Consider the following 13,944-nt stretch of genomic DNA (forward strand, 5'->3'; position numbering starts at 1 on the left):
GGTCTCCACCAGAGCCAGGTGACTTCTCCAGCAACTCTGTCTCCAAGCACACCAAGAAGGAACTGGGACACTCCTTGAACCTTGGCATGACTGTCAGAGTCCTCCTCATTGCCAATGCCTGCTTTATGTGGGTGTCCTGTTACAAGCAGAGAGGCCAAGCTATCCAGTTGAACCATTATACCCCAGCTCAGGCTGACACTAGTCAAAGGCAATATGTCTAGGGAAAGGACCCAGAGACATAAGTACCAGAGTCCTGATGACTCTGTCAACTCTGACTCTAAACGTCAACTGTTTATTCCTCTAAATTGATACTGTCTAACTTGCTGAGCTCCTCCAGAATTTGTGTTTGTTGCACTAAATTGCAGAATCTCTTGTGTTTATGTGTAACAGAGGCTCAAATCAAGAGGGTAAAACTCATTAGAATCTGGCCTGCTGAGTTCTGCCAGCATTTTGTGTTTTCATTAGAATCATAATCCGTTTTCTATTAGCTTGTCTATATTCCTTTAATAATAAAATGGAATTAATGTAAGTTTACTGTAGGTGGCTGTAGTCATTCAGCAGCAAAACAGGCCCTTCAGCCCAACTGATTCATGACATCCCTGTTGACTAGTGAGGTTATCTCATTTAACCACTTCTGGCTCATAGATCTTGAGTTTGGACCGAAGAGCCTGTTTTTCTCTATATGACTCTAATAGGTCAGTTTCATAATGAGACAATAATCAAATGTGATCTTGATCCCTATTTCTATATCTAAGGGTGTCAAAGGTTACAGGGAGAAGGCAGGAAAATGGGATTGAGAGGGATAATAGATCTGTCATGATGGAATGGTGAAGTAGATACGACGGGCTGAATGGCTTATTTCTGCTCCTATGTCTTATTTGTATTTCATAAACTGAATTCCAATTCTCATTGTCATTCAGAGCATTATCAATAAAGGGCTACAGACAACTAGTTCAGGACTGTGACCACTATGGCACAGCAACTTGAATTGTAATTGATGTACATTACCTGCCTTGTGTGCGAGAACTGGGCATCAGGATGGAGGATGTCAATCTTACTGTGATGACACAGAATAATCCAAGTGACTTATATTTTCCCGATTCCTGTATGGGAAGTGGTCAGGACTTTTGTACACCCGTGAGAAACCAAGAAAAACCATATTACTACACATGACTATATTTTTTGTATATGATGCAGGAGTCACTGTAATTCGGTATATTAGACTATAAGACAAAGGAGAAAATCAGACCATATAGCCCATTAAGTCTACTCTGCCTTTCCATCATGGCTGATTTATTCTCTCTCTCAAGCCCATTCTCCTGCTTTCACCCAATAACCTTTGATACCCTTACAATTCAAGAACCTATCAACCTCCGCTTTAAATATATACTAAGATTTGACCTCCTCAGCTATTTGTGGCAACAAATTCCACAAATTCAGGACACTCTGTCTAAATAGATTCCTCCCCATCTCTGTTCTGAAGCAATATCCTTGTATAAACTCCACCACTATAGGAAACATCCTCTCCTTTCAATACCTTATAGGTTTCAATGAGATCTCTCCTCATTCTTCAAAATTCCAGCAAGTACAGAACCAGATATATTCTGTGAGTGAGTATACTTCTCTTCATGCAGACCTATATATACCATGTGTATAGTATATCCCTGAATGCTGTATGTACCATTAAATGTATTAAATGTATGTACCATTAAATGTATTACTGACTTACATTGTCAGTAAGTCACTGTATATTTGCCTACATTCAGGATATATAATCACTTGTATTTCTAAATAACACTGACATCTGCATTGCCGTACATTTTGAGCCTGAGCATCACCAAATGTATTGTTGTGTCTACTGAAAATGAAACTGACTAATTAGACAGGCAGAAACCAGGTTGGTATGAAGCTGTGAATTCATTTTATTCAAGTACTTTTCACACTTTCACAGATAATTGTTGCTCATAAGTACAGTGATAACATTGTGATCATATGGTGATGCTGAGATCAGAAATTCATATCATTAATAAAATACTTCCAAGTTTCCCAAGGTATGGCTGGCATTATAAAGTACACAAATAGCACAATATTGTTCATGCTGCTCTTATTCTAAATAAGTTTCTAGATAACTCACTAATTAAATTATTTGTCAGGTTGTAATGAAAGACACACTCACTTTGTTTCTTTGAGTAACGTTGCATAGGGCAAGGTTTCCGTGACTCCGGAGTCCATGCCCAATAATACATTTATACTACATTCCAAGCTGTGTCCAAACAGAGTACTCCCACATGGCAGAAGAATACTGTTATTCCCAAGTGCCAAGGAAGTGGGATCTGTGTGGCCGGGTTTTTGCGTCAGTGCATCCTAGAATTTGTCAGAGCTTTCCGGGAGGGTGAGCCTCTCATTCCACCTGGGTGAAGTGAAATCACGATAAAGGACAGGAGACTGCCTGACTCATTTTCTTCAGTGGCTGGATGTGGATCATCCCTTACGGAGATTACGTGAGAAAGAGAATGCAGTGCCTAATGTTGTTGATAGTAAGCTAAGGTGAGGTCTTAATAAGAAACTGTTACTTCTAGGACATCCTCAGGTCTGAAAGTAGTATTTGAATATTGTGAGCAGCGATCCCACTGTAAAAGTGACAAGAGTACCTACACTATCAAGTACTCCTCAGTGTCCAACAATTGCAACTGAACACATCTTCAAGCAGCAAATGAAGTTACCCACAATACTAAGAGACTTAGAAACACATTGCTCCAAGGAATGGTTGTATCAGAGCACTAAAATGAGGCAGCGGGTTTCAGATTATATAACCCAACTGTTTAAAGAGCAACATCATATGAGATTCAAAAATGGCCTCACTGCTCTAAAATCTCAATGCAAATGGAATCACAGGGTAAACCTCCAATTACTTTCACTGTGCTCTTTCATTCTTTCTGAATCACTCAAAGTTAACATGCAGGTAGAGCAGAGAATTAGGATGGTAAACAATGTTTTGACTTGAAAAGTGAAAACAAAACCTGCAGATGCTGAAAATCTGAAATCAAAAAAGAAAGCTATGACATTCAGCAAGTCAGACAGCATCCATGTGGGGAGAATCAGGTTAATGCTCCTTTATTAGCAATGGAAAAGAGTAAAAGCTAACATTTTTAATTTGTAAAAAATGGAAAGAACAGAGGAAATGCCTGTGATGCAAGTTTACCGAGTAACACAATTGCTGTTAGTGCTGTCCAAATGATTAAAATGTACACCCAGCTGGAGGAAAGTAAATAGAGAAATTAAAAATGTGGGAAATAGAGAAAGTGGAAATGCACTGGAACTCTGAGAAGTAGAAGACAGAGTTGCTGGAAATCTGTAACAAAAGAGAAAGCTGTAAGTCAGATGGCATTTGAGATGGATAATCTAAGTCAATGATGACTTTGTAAACATAGAACATTAAATGAAGACCATGGTAGGTTGGGACATTTAAGCACAAGAGCAGAGATGTCTTACTCTGGATATATAAGCTCCTGGTGAGGCTGCATCCAACATATTGTGCACAGGACTGGTCTCCCTTTCCAAGGGCGAATATACTTGTGAAGAGATTCAGCAGATCGATCCATAGTATGCCAGGTTTGTCAAAGGAGGAGAGATTAAGTAGGCTGAACCCAAACGTACTTAAGACTAAAAGAATGAAAGGTGATCTCATTGTACACAATTCTTCTGGACTTGATAGAATTATTCTGGGGAATATGTTTCCCTTGTCTTGGGTGTTTAGAACCAGGGTTTACAGTTTCAAAACAGGAAGTCAGCCATTTGGGACAGAGAGGAGAAGAAATTTATTCAGCCAGAGGGTAATGTATCTTTGTAATTTTCCTCTAAAAGACTAAGTACACTTGGTCACTGTAAATATTCAATAGTGAGATCAATACATGTTTAGGTATTGATGGAAGGATGGAATATGGAGTTAATGGATAGTGGTGCAGACGTAGATCAGCCATAATCACATTGTTTGGTGGCACTGACACACAGACTCAAATAACCCACTCCTACTTCTATTTCATGAGTTCTTATGAATATTCTACATGCCTTGTATATCTAGACCCATAGATGGTTAAACGATAGGAAATAGCTTTGTCACTTCAACCAGAAATGCCTCAGTTTCTTTCCTTAGTCTGGGCTGCATGAGTTAATCTCACTGGGGCAGTATTATGTTCCTAAGCAGCCCTCTGTGACCCTGGTTTGGGAAGGAAAAAGTCAGCATCCCACTGCTAGAGTTATCCATAATTAATCCCACATCCCCACTGCATTCCTGTAACCTTGCACCTGCATAAGTATTTAATCAACCTCTACTTAAAATTAGCATTGGATTCTGTCTCATCCATTTCTTGTATAAAAGCAATTAATGCTCATAACTCCTCTACAAATTTCCTTCTAACTCCTCTCCTTGCAATTGGTATAACAATATAATGATCCTTTGTATTCATTTACTGAATCAAAGAGTGGTACTGTTTAAAAGAAACCTTAATGGTTTTTAAACTTCAGATAATTTCAAAGCCTCCAATAATTCTCTATTAATTTTTCTGTCATTGGAAATAAGACTATAGTTTTAATCTCTCTTTATGGCTGTAGTTACCTATCCCTATGCCAGAACCAGCAACCTTTGTAGTCTTGCTGAGAAGAAATTAGTTACCCAGGCAATGCACTGACAAGGACGAGTGAAGGTGCTTCTTCTTGTTCATAAGAATTCCAATTTTCTAAAAAAAAATGTTTGTACTCAATACTGCCATAGTCACTAGAGGAACAAACTTTCAAAATGTAATAGTTTACTTTTGCAGCATGTGGTGCTGATTTACACTAACAAGACCATTGAAATATTGATATTGATGACCAAAGTGGATTGAATACAAGTTCTGCCCCAAATGTAGCCACCCTTCCAGTGGCAAGGCTGGATTAATGGGGGAGAGGTAGTGGAAGGAATGTTGGTTCATTATTGATAGAACTATCTAAAATCTGAAGTAACTTCTCTTCATCTCCATGATAAAGCCGAATCCCAAGTGGTTACAGCTGTTTCAAAGTAAGTACAATTGTGTGCACTTACAGAGACCTCAGTTTATGTCTCTGAATACCATCTGATGCTTCAGTATACCATCAAAATTGATTACTAACTTGGATTTTAATCACCAAGGTCTCAACTTACAAAATGCTCGAGTGAAATGAAAACTAGGAATAGATTCTGATCCATAATTGGGTTTTTGTTAATGAATTGGTTGAATAATTATTGGGAAAATGTTGCACCACAAGCACAGTGGGAAGTATGGATGTGTGGGTTGTGAATCTGAGCTAATGGTTCTCTTCTGTACGCAAACATTACCAGCTTACTGTACACTGATTCTAATATATATATAATCTGAATAATTCAAAATATATGAATATAGGTGAGAAATCATCAGAGTTTCCCTTCTCTGATTTGGATAGAAGAGAAGTTGGAGATTTTTGGAATAGCAGCATTATTGGTACAGAGATACCTCTGAAGAAATATAGAAACACATTAATATTAAACTGCGGCATTAAATCAGTGGAGCTAGATGCTGAAGCAACACGCAGAGCACTGTAGCACAAAGCTAGGCAGCAGCTATGGAGTGAGGTGGGCAGTTAATGTTTTATGCTCAGTCAGTCCAGCTGAAATGTTAACTGTCCACTTCCCTCTATAGATGTTGCCTGACTTGTTAAGTTACTTCAGCTCTTTATGTGTTGAATTAAATCAGTGGCCTTGGAACTAGAACTATGTAACTTTCCATTGAGGTATGGATTTATGATTATTGATGGAAAAATCCTGAACATCTAACAGTCACATACTGGTTGCTGTTCAGGACAATAATGGCAAAACCCTTCCTCTGCTTGGCTGTAACAACATCAATTTCTCTAACCTCTGGTAATTTCTCCCCCCCCCCCTTTTTTCCATTCCCATTCTGGTTCCCCTCTCACCCCTTCTCCATACCTATCTATTACCTCCCTCTGGTGCCCCTCCTCCTTCCCTTTCTTCTGTGATCCACTGTTCCCTCTAATCAGATTCCTTCTTCTTCAGCCCTTTACCACTACCTCCCATCACCTCCCAGCTTCTTAGTTCATGCCTTCTCGTCCACCCACCCACCTTTTCTCTCATCTGTCCTCACCTTGCTGCCAGCTTGTATTCCTCCCCCCCACCAATTTTTTCTGGCTTTTCCCTTTCCTTTCCAGTCCCGTTGTAGCATCTCAGCTTGACACGTAGACTCTTTTTCTCACCTCCATAGATGCTGCCTGACCTGCTGAGTTCTTCCAACACCTTGGTTGTGTTGCTCAACCTTTCCAGCATTTGCAGAGTCACTTGTGTTTACGTTATGGTCTTGCCCCCAAAGTTTCTCAATCTCAAACTGTATATTAGAGTATGATTTGACTAAGTAAGTAGACATTTTGTGGTTTTGTGCACTGTGCCTCATATCCATTAAGTTTACTTGAACTAGTTCCTTGCAAGTACCTTACTGGTACCAAAGTTGAAATGTTTGTCACACTGGAATTTAGAAGGATGAGAGGGGATCTGATTGAAACATAAAAGATTATTAAGGGATTGGACACACTGGAGGCAGGAAGCATGTTCCCGCTGATGGGTGAGTCCAGAACTAGAGGCCACAGTTTAAGAATAAGAGGTAGGCCATTTAGAACAGAGATGCGGAAAAACTTTTTCACCCAGAGAGTGGTGGATATGTGGAATGCTCTGCCCCAGAAGGCAGTGGAGGCCAAGTCTCTGGATGCATTCAAGAGAGAGTTAGATAGAGCTCTTATAGATAGCGGGGTGAAGGGATATGGGGAGAGGGCAGGAACGGGGTACTGATTGTGTATGATCAGCCATGATCGCAGTGAATGGCGGTGCTGGCTAGAAGGGCCGAATGGCCTACTCCTGCACCTACTGTCTATTGTCTATCAGTCCAGCCTGATTTCAACTGAACTTCTAAATGAGAATTGACAGTGCCCTAACTTGATTACCTTAGTGTTGTAAAACATTATTGATCAGGAAGCATTTATTGAACCTGCACAACCTTGTAAGATATGTTTCTGACCAAAGCTGTATTTGATTGATAGTTTACTATACATCTCCAATGGGCATTTCCTTTCCAGGAAATGGACAAGGCACTTTTGGGTCGCCATAAGGTCCTGGAGCTCTTGATCCCAATTTTCCTGCAAACTTGTCTGTTTTTCACAAATTGGAGATCTTCCCGTTGTCTGAAGATTCAAATGCAAGGTTGTAATACCTGCATAGCACGACAGGTTGTCAGCATTATGAAGTTAACTAGAAGTCATTAGATTGCCGCAACAACATAAATGGAGGGGAAAATGGTTTAATTACATAACACCTCATAGGCCTGATTTTATTCTCACAAATCAATGAATATATTGTAAAAAAAGATCACTCCCTATGTGTACATAGTTTTCTCCTTTAGCTTGTTCTTTCTTTCCTCTCTTTTCTATAAGTGTATACCTCAGATAAATATTATGTGATTTGTGGTATATATGACTATATGATATATATACACACACACATATCTGAAATACATCTTATGGAAATGTTTGTTTGATGATGAACTTCAAAATTACAAAAAACAATAAATGGAAAGTAATAATAACATTTAATTCCTCCAACTTAACCAAAGAATTTTGTGTCACTCCTGCTTCGGTCGTGCTTGCTTGTAAAATGCTCAATCACCTCATAAAAATAGACTCCATGACAAATGCTGGTGATATTAAGCACAATCCTGATTCTGAAACAAATTTTAGAGTTATAAAATATAAACATATTTGTCATATTGGAAGAACATTTGAATTGTTGGGAACCATACACATGAGTTCAGGCAGCTCAGTACTAATTGCACATTTAGTTAATCAGTGAACATTATGTTATTTAAAATCAGAACATATATTTCTGCAGGGTTCGTCCTGATTAATTTCCAATAAAGATGAACATATTTGCAACAATTTACCAAGCAAAATTAAGTACATTTAAGTCCCATCCTCTTCTAAACCTCCGTCTAAATATAACTGTTAAGTGTAAGCTTAGAATAGAATGCACTGAGGGGATAAGATTCACTGGGACAGTTGGGCTATTAGAATAATGGGTGGTTTCGACAGGACAATGAGCTTATAAGATGCCTTCCTGTTTTGGAAGTCTTCATTTCAGGATGAATGGGATCTGGTATATTGTTATCAGATTTAAAGCTTAAAGAAAGCACCAGACCAGAAATAGCACAGGTGACATATTGAAGCACATGCAGATACAATGTGTACAATGAGTTCTACAGTCATGAAGCTGCCAAGATGCCTGTATAAAGATAAAGCAGGCAGAGGATTCAGTGTTCCATTGCAGGCTGCCAATAGAAAAGGTCAGAAATAAAGGCTAATACTCGGTAATATGCATTAGTTAAACATGCACCACAATACCTGTTGCCGTTCTTAGAAAGAAGGAGAACAGCACAGAAACTGGATCATTGACCACTCTCAGAGACAAATTCCTCTCTGAGTGGCAGAACCAGAATCTCAGAGAGGCAGAACCAGAACCACTGAGTCCACACCAAGCACCCATCCAAACCAATCACATTCTTTTTTATTCTCCCCATGTTTCCATTCAAAACCCTTTCTCCAGATTCCAACACTCACGTAGACAGCAGAGTTAGTTACAGTGGCCGACTAAACTTCCAAACTGATTTTATTTGGAATGTGGGAAACCAACATGATCACAGGGAGAATGTGCATACTCCGTATGGACAGTGCCAGAGGGTAGGATTGATCCTCACTCACTGGGTTGCCATAGATTAATACAGAATGGAAACAGGCCATTCAGCCCAACTGATCTACGCCAACCTATTTGTCTACTTGAGCTATTCCAATTTCAATGTATTTGGCCAATATTGCTCTAAACACATCCTATCTATATACTGTGCTCGTCTAAATATCTTTTAAGCATTGTAATTCTACCTGTCTCTACGGTGTCCTCTGGCAGCTTCTTCCATATACCATATATGAAAATGCAGTGCCTCAGGTCCTCTTCAAACCTTTCCCCTTCCCTTCTTAAACCTACATTTTTAGACTCTCCTAACCTAGGAAAAGGACTGTGGCCATTCACCGTATGTGTGCCCCTCATATGAGGGAGGAGTCCTACCAGCTGCACCACTACTATGCCACCCAGAGCTGGTTAAATCGTAAAAGAAGCTGAAAGTTTGAGTATCATGCTTGCTGACTGGCTTCAGTGCTGATTGACTACTACAATGCAAATATATTATAAATGAGTTCCTGTACATGGCCACGTGTGCCATGAAGAGCTGATGGGGAAGATGGCTTATTTGTTTGCTCATCTTTGTTATTTGAATATTTGTCAGCGATGTGAAAAGTTGTTTAATGAAAGCACAGACTGTTTCTAAAGTAGTTTCTTCCCTGGATGTGTTGCCAGAGAGTTTCTGCAGCATGATAGAGTTTGTCAGCTTGCCAGCATTCTCAGGACTGGCTGCTGTACTGAAGCTTGCTCTGTCCTACGAAGTTGAGCCTGTGCTCAAGTATTCCTGGCTTTCGGATTAATCTCGAGACTTAAACCAGTTTACTGACTCAGTGGGAGAATATCTTCCAGAGGTTTCTCTCACTGGGCATTTTAAAATCTGCCCTGATAAAGGAAAATGGATACTTGTGCTTCTCAATCTCTGAAAACCTCGCCCGACCTCTGAACTCTCACCAACACATCTTTGTTCATCAACAACAAACAAAACACTGAAAACACAGTGGTCAAATAGCATCTGCAGAGGTATAAATCAACATTACAAGTTGAGATTATTCATGAGAATTAAAAGGGAATTGGGAAGATGTCAGTAGAAAGAGCTGGAAATACTGATAGTCTTCCCTGTTGACACAATCAGCCTAATGCAGGGTCTTGACCCGAAGTGTTGATTTACATCTTTTGCATCCACAAATGCTGATTCACCCAGTGAGCTTTTTCATGGTATGTTGTTTTTCCAGATTCCAGCACTTCCAATCTATTTTTCTTCATATCTTGTCTTCCTCATGTCTTCCTATTTTTTCCTTACATGGACCTCTGCTGTTAGTCTCACTCCACAAATTAGAGTGGAGTTAGATCACAGATCTGTATATAGTACAGTTACATAGCATCAACGTCATTAGATTAATATCCAGAGGCTTTAACTATAAACATGAATTCAAATCCTACTATAGGAGCTTTGGTATTTTGCTTCAAGTGATTAAATAAATCTGGAATTAGCATTGACTAGGAAGCTATTTTTTGATATAGAAACCCATTTTCTTCACTGACTTCTTTCAGGGAAGGAATACTGATGGCACTCAGCAGTGACTCCTTTGAGCTCATCTGCAGAAACAGCTTAATTGCTTCCTTTAATGTCACTACTTTTCCTTTTCAAGGGTGGATGGGGTTCTGTCGAAGACACTGACCTAAATCTACACTCAAATGTAAGTTCTTTGCAGTGGTGGAACCCGTTTCCGGGGGCTCACGACCAGCTATTTTTTGATATCCCAAGGACACGGCCTAGAAGATGAGTGTGCCTTTAAGGTTCCAAGGTTTTGTGACCCTGAAGATGAGCCAATTCAATGCTGGACTGCCGACTGATGTAGGAGAAAACATAACATCAGGCATAATGGATTGGCTGTCGGGGGCTCTGTACTCAGTGAAATGCACTCTCTCTTTTTCTCTTGTTGGTTGGGGAAAGCTTGTTGTCGATTCTCGAGTCGGAGAACTCGGGAAAAAAAAGCAACACAGCACACTTTTAAACCATAATCAGTGAGTTGTTTGCCTTTGTTGGTCTCCCTTCTTGCTGTGAAAGGGGAACACCTCTTTGCCCCTTTATTAGGGGAGGAGAAAGCCTATGGTATGTTGAATTGTCGGGGTGACTGATTAGTTTTTGTTGTATTGCAGATCATGATCTTTCTTGGGGGCTTTGGTGGGTGGAGGATGCTAATGCTTTTTTTTTGCTGAAGTAAGTGGGGGTGGGAGAGGGTTGATGCTTTGCTGCTGCTTGTGTGTAGGAGGGGCTTTGGGGATCTAACTTTTACTGTCACATTCTTTGGGGCACTCTTCTGTTCTTGTGGATGTCTGTGAAGAACAAGAATTTTGGGTTGTATATTGTATACATTCTCTGATATAAAATGGAAATATTGAATTATGCCCAAGAGGCTGTATCTCTGCCAATATGAGTCTCATCTGCCCTCAAAAGCAATTGAGGACAGACATCAAATCCTAAGTTTACAGTGGCCCTGTAGAAAAATAGAAAAAGAAATGAGCTCATTGAAAAGACAATTGCAATAACGATTTCTGCTGAATTTTCAATCGACTTTATAATGTAATGTTAATAGTACATTCCATTGGAGCACTATTTCTCAATCCACGCCAGACCCTGTGTGGTACTGCTTAACTGTATGCAAGAAAACATTTCGATTCAAGTCACGCCTATCCAATTCAGTTGGAGCTTTCTTCCTGGTACCAACCACTTCCCTGTGATCACCAGTATGGCTTGGTGCCAGTGACTCACAATATTGCCTTTCAGAAGAACTCATCTAGGAAATTCTGCATCAATGTGTTAACTGTAAAAGACCATCTGAAGGCATTAAAGTACGACACCATGAAGATACTATCAGATTCAAAATTCTGTGCCAATATTATCTCAATCCATTATATAATGTCATTTAACTTATTTTCATAAATCTAACATCATATGTAAATATTTAAACAGCATGCACCTTTCCGTATTCCCTTGTACACTGATGCATTCCGTTTCTAGGTGAGATTATCAACTAGTATCCACAAAAGAAACTAATCTTCAGATAGAAATGAATAATTTGAAAATGGACCAAAATGGATTAAACTGAAAAGATGTTCAAAATGACAAATTGTCAATTCTAACATCATAAATTGCACATATAGAACCATAGATCCTCTTATCTTAATGTTGCAATAATTTAACAGAAAGAACAGTGCAGCAAGTTTTTGTTACCTGGGGACAATGAAGATATATTACACTGTCAGAGAGTTATCAAAATCACACGAACCAATAAAGTTCAGGCTGGAATATTATTTGAAGGTGAACTGAATGTGTGTTTATAATGGAAGAAATAGGAGAACATTGAACAGCATCTCAGGAGCAGGCCCTTCAGCTGTTGAGCAAAATATTTAAGCACCTAACTAAACTAATCCCTCTTGTCTATACAATGTTCACATCCTTCCATTCTCAATACATTTACAGTATGTGCCCATCCAAGAGCCTACTGCAGACCACTGTCGTAGTTGCCTCCAATACCGCCCTCGTAGTGCACTCAGACACCCACCACTAAAAGACCAAGACACAAGATATAGGAGCAGAAGTAGGCCATTTGGCCCATTGAATCTGCTCTGCCATTTTATTATAGCGGATCCATTTTCCCTGAGTCCCAATCTCCTGTCTTCTCCTTGTATCCCTCCGTTCTCTGACTAATCAAGAATTTATCTACTTCTGCCTTAAATATACCCAATGACTTGGCCTCCACTGCTGCCTCTGATGACAAATTCCAGATTCACCACTCTAGGCTTAAGAAATTCCTCCCCACCTCTATTCTAAGAGGACGCCACTCTATTTTGAGGCTTAGACTCCTGACCTTAGACTCCTCTATCATATGAAACATTTTTTCCATATCCACGCTATCGAGACCTTTCACCATTCAATAGGTTTCAATGAAGTCATACTCATTCTTCTGAATTCCAGTGAGTAGAGGCCCAGAGCCATCAAATTTGCTTCATATGACAAGCCATTCAACCCTGGAATCATTTTTATGAACCTACTTTAAACCATCTCCAGTAACAACACATCCTTTCTTAGATAAGGGGCACAAAACTGCTCACAATACTCCAAATGAGGCCTCACCAGTGCTTTATAAAACCTCAACATTACATCCTTGTATTTATATTCCAATCCTCTTAAAATAATGCATTTGCCTTTTTCAGCACCGACTCAACCTGCAAATTAACCTTTGGGGAATCCTGCACAAGAACTCCCAATCTCTTTTGCACATCAGATTTTTGAATTTTCTCTTCATTTAGAAAATAGTCTACTCTTTTATTTCTTCTACCAAGTAGTATGACCATACGCTTCCTAACACTGTATTCCTTCTGCTACTTCTTTGCCCATTCACCTAATCTGCCTAGGTCCTGCTGTAGCCTCTCTACTTTCTCAACACTACCTGCCCCTCCACATATCTTCATATCATCTGAAAAATTGGCCAGAAAACCATTAATTCCATCATCCAAGTCATTGACATATACTGTAACATAAAAAGAAGTGATCCTAACATAGATCCCTGTGGAACACCATTAGTCATGGGCAGCCAACCAGGAAAGGCTCACTTTATTCCCACTGTTTGTCTCCTGCCAATCAGCCACAGCTTTATCCATGCTAGAATCTTTCCTATAATACCATGGTTAAGCAGCATCATGTGTAGTGCCTTGTCAAAGGCCTTCTGAAAATCCAAGTACACAACATCAATCGATTCTTCTTTGTCTATCCTGTTTGTAACTTCTTCAAAGAATTCCAACAGATTTGTCAGGCAAGACTTTCCCTTCAGGAGACCATGCTGACTATGTCCTATTTTATTATGCACCTCTAAAACCACATCCTTGACAATTGACACCAACATCTGTCCAACCACTACAGTCAGACTAACTGGCCTATAATTTCCTTTCTTCTGCCTCTCTCCCTTCTTGAAGAGTAAAGCAGCATTTGTAACTTTCTATTCCACCAGAACCATGCCAGAATCAATTGACTCTTGAAAGATCATCACTAAAGTCCTCAAAATTTCTTCAGCCACCTCTTGCAGAAACCTGGGGTGTACTCCATCTGGTCCAGGTGATTTATCTACTTTCAGACCTTTCAGTTTCCCAAGAACTTTCTC

General features: G+C 39.6%; 1 protein-coding gene across 3 annotated transcripts in view; it reads right to left on the reverse strand.

Annotated features, from left to right (window-relative positions):
* Nucleotides 1-7,339: 7,339 nt before the first annotated feature.
* The window catches only part of LOC140726342 (uncharacterized), a 97,256-nt gene continuing 90,651 nt past the window's right edge, over nucleotides 7,340-13,944 (reverse strand). For 2 of the 3 annotated variants that reach the window (XM_073042606.1, XM_073042604.1), the window contains one exon: nucleotides 7,340-11,280. In XM_073042606.1, coding sequence (XP_072898707.1) covers nucleotides 11,257-11,280 — 24 coding nt within the window. In that variant the 3' untranslated portion in view covers nucleotides 7,340-11,256. The remainder of the gene's footprint in view (nucleotides 11,281-13,944) is intronic. The other variant, XM_073042605.1, reaches the window with a different exon arrangement.

This window comes from Hemitrygon akajei, chromosome 4, assembly GCF_048418815.1.
Source record: "Hemitrygon akajei chromosome 4, sHemAka1.3, whole genome shotgun sequence".
NCBI lineage: Eukaryota > Metazoa > Chordata > Chondrichthyes > Myliobatiformes > Dasyatidae > Hemitrygon > Hemitrygon akajei.